Genomic DNA, 2263 nt, shown 5'->3' on the forward strand with positions numbered 1-2263 from the left:
AAAGAGTTGGGCAATACCTTTAATGGATCTCAGGTTGTGAATGTATTTTTCCAGCTATATCTAAATTGTGCAGCACTGTTTGAGACAGAAGGGACTGATCAAGTCACCCACTTTATTTTCCTGCCAAATACATTTTTGGTTCTCTGATGGCTCTGTCAGTGCTACAGGTAACCTTGAAGAGCACTGAAGATAGGGTTTCTACCACTGTTTTTTTGTGAGAAACAGTGCTGTTAAAATGCGTGATTCACAGAAATCTTCCTTGCATCCCCATCACACACAATCACTGCCTGTCTTTGCTTTCAAGTCCTGCTTTTAGCCTGCTTTCCTGCCCTCTGTCACCTGTCCTAACACTGTCAAGGTGCCTGCTCCAGCCAGTAGTAATGCAAAGGGCTTTTGGAGGGATTGTGTTTTTCTTTTTCAGCTGGAGCTGTGCTCAGCCTACTGCCCAAGAGAGCTTTCCCCTTAGCACTGGCATGCTGTGTGCGTTGCAAGGTGAGCCATCACAGCCAAACATCTGCTTTGTCCCTCTCCTGCTTGTCTGTACTTGCAGTTGTGTGCATCCGTGCCATCTCCAGTGCTTCTGTCCACATTGTCCAGGATGGTGGGGAGAAGTTCTCCCATAGGAGCACTGTCCTCTTTCAAGTCACTCTTTTACATCTCTTTGGTTATAATGCTTATTAAAAACCAACACACCAAAACCAAAAAGGACTTGACAGTTCAATAGCAGGCCAGTTTCTGGACTGATACCACCTCCTGCACAATGGTGCATTTTTTTGGTTCTCTTCTCCATTCCACTTTTGTCTGTAAGTGCTCATGCTCTTCCTGGATAAGAAATTGGTTGTTATACCCTGGTTGAACTCAGTGAGACAGTGGTCCATGGGAGCAATTTTTAAGTACTGCTACACAGCATGTAGTTGGGAAGAATGGACTGTGACATATGCTCTGGTTGTATTTATGCTAAATGTACAGGAGAAGTTTTGGCAATATTAATGAGGCTAAGCAAATTAGCCTGGAAGATGCTCTGAGAAACAAAGACATCCATGCGGCCTTCATCAGCACGGAGAACAAAAGCCATGAAGAAACCATCAGGTATTTTGGAGGGTTTTCCCCTGTTCTTTTCCCCCTTTCCCCTGTATTTTAGAAGCACAGAGGAGCTGTGTGAAGCTGTTGCAGGAGAAGATATGAACACTGAGGAAAGACTGCCAGACTAAAAGCCTGAAGTGAATGATAGTGAGTTCCCTAGAGCACCAATAAGCCCTGGAAGAGAGTGGGATTTAACATGCATTAATTTCCCAAGTAATTCCATTTCTGCACCTCTAGGCCTGTGTTTGATGGACAGGCAGCTTAAAACAGGATTTAAAGCCTTTCCTCACAGATTATATTGTGGAAGGGTAGTCCAGTGCCCCACTCCAACTGCTTACATGTCTGTAAGTCAGAAATTGCAGTGCTTAATGCTGTAGCATTTTAGCAACTTGATGTAGGGGAGTGAGGGAATTCTGTGGCAAAAGAAGAATTAAAACCCCACTCCCCTGCTGTTTAAGTGTGTGATGTAGCCGCCACACCATCCTTCCTAGGAAAGTTGCCATTTATTTCTGTTACTCCATGTTGTGCATCTCTCCGTGTGAAGCTGGCTGTGGGAATGAGAAGCAGTTTGCATGGTGAGAGAGGATTAGGATAATATTCTTTTTAATGGCTGATCTTTTATCCCTTTCAGAATGTTCTTAGAAGCTGGGAAACATGTCCTTGTTGAGTACCCCATGGCTTTGTCTGCTAAGGCAGCCCATGAGCTCTGGGAGATGGCTGAGCAGAAAGGTAACACATTTGTTCTCAAGAGCATAAGCAGTTTTACCTGTTGGGTAGCACCAAAAGCACTAACTCAAAGGCAAGTCTCCAGCCTACTTTTGGTCATCACATGCAAGGGAGTATGACTGTCTCAGATGTGCCAGTCTAGGACTTGTGCCAACAGGGGAACAAACACACAAATGTAAATGCTAGGAGTAAGATATCTTTGCCTTCACAAAAACTCTAGCCTCTATTTGTGACACTTAGAATGCAGTTAAAGAGGAAAACTTCTGTCACTGTGATAGTGAAGCACTTGATGAGTGCAGCTATTGAACTTGTGCAATTCTCTGTCCTCTCTCTCCCTGGAAATGAAACTGCAGACAGCTCTCCCAGCTTCTAGCATTTGTGAAGTGCTGGCCACACACAGCTGCTCATGCTACTGTAGGCCAGCAAGGCATTCCTGTCTGGAAGACAGCTTGTT

At 44.6% G+C, this 2263-nt stretch overlaps 1 protein-coding gene across 2 annotated transcripts in view; it reads left to right on the plus strand.

Annotated features, from left to right (window-relative positions):
• The window catches only part of BLVRA (biliverdin reductase A), a 29676-nt gene that overhangs the window by 17775 nt on the left and 9638 nt on the right, over positions 1–2263 (plus strand). For both annotated transcript variants that reach the window (XM_031060873.1, XM_005425697.2), the window contains 2 exons: positions 970–1089; positions 1715–1812. In XM_031060873.1, coding sequence (XP_030916733.1) covers positions 970–1089; positions 1715–1812 — 218 coding nt within the window. The remainder of the gene's footprint in view (positions 1–969; positions 1090–1714; positions 1813–2263) is intronic.

Source organism: Geospiza fortis, unplaced genomic scaffold (genome assembly GCF_000277835.1).
Source record: "Geospiza fortis unplaced genomic scaffold, GeoFor_1.0 scaffold265, whole genome shotgun sequence".
NCBI classification, from domain to species: Eukaryota; Metazoa; Chordata; class Aves; order Passeriformes; family Thraupidae; genus Geospiza; species Geospiza fortis.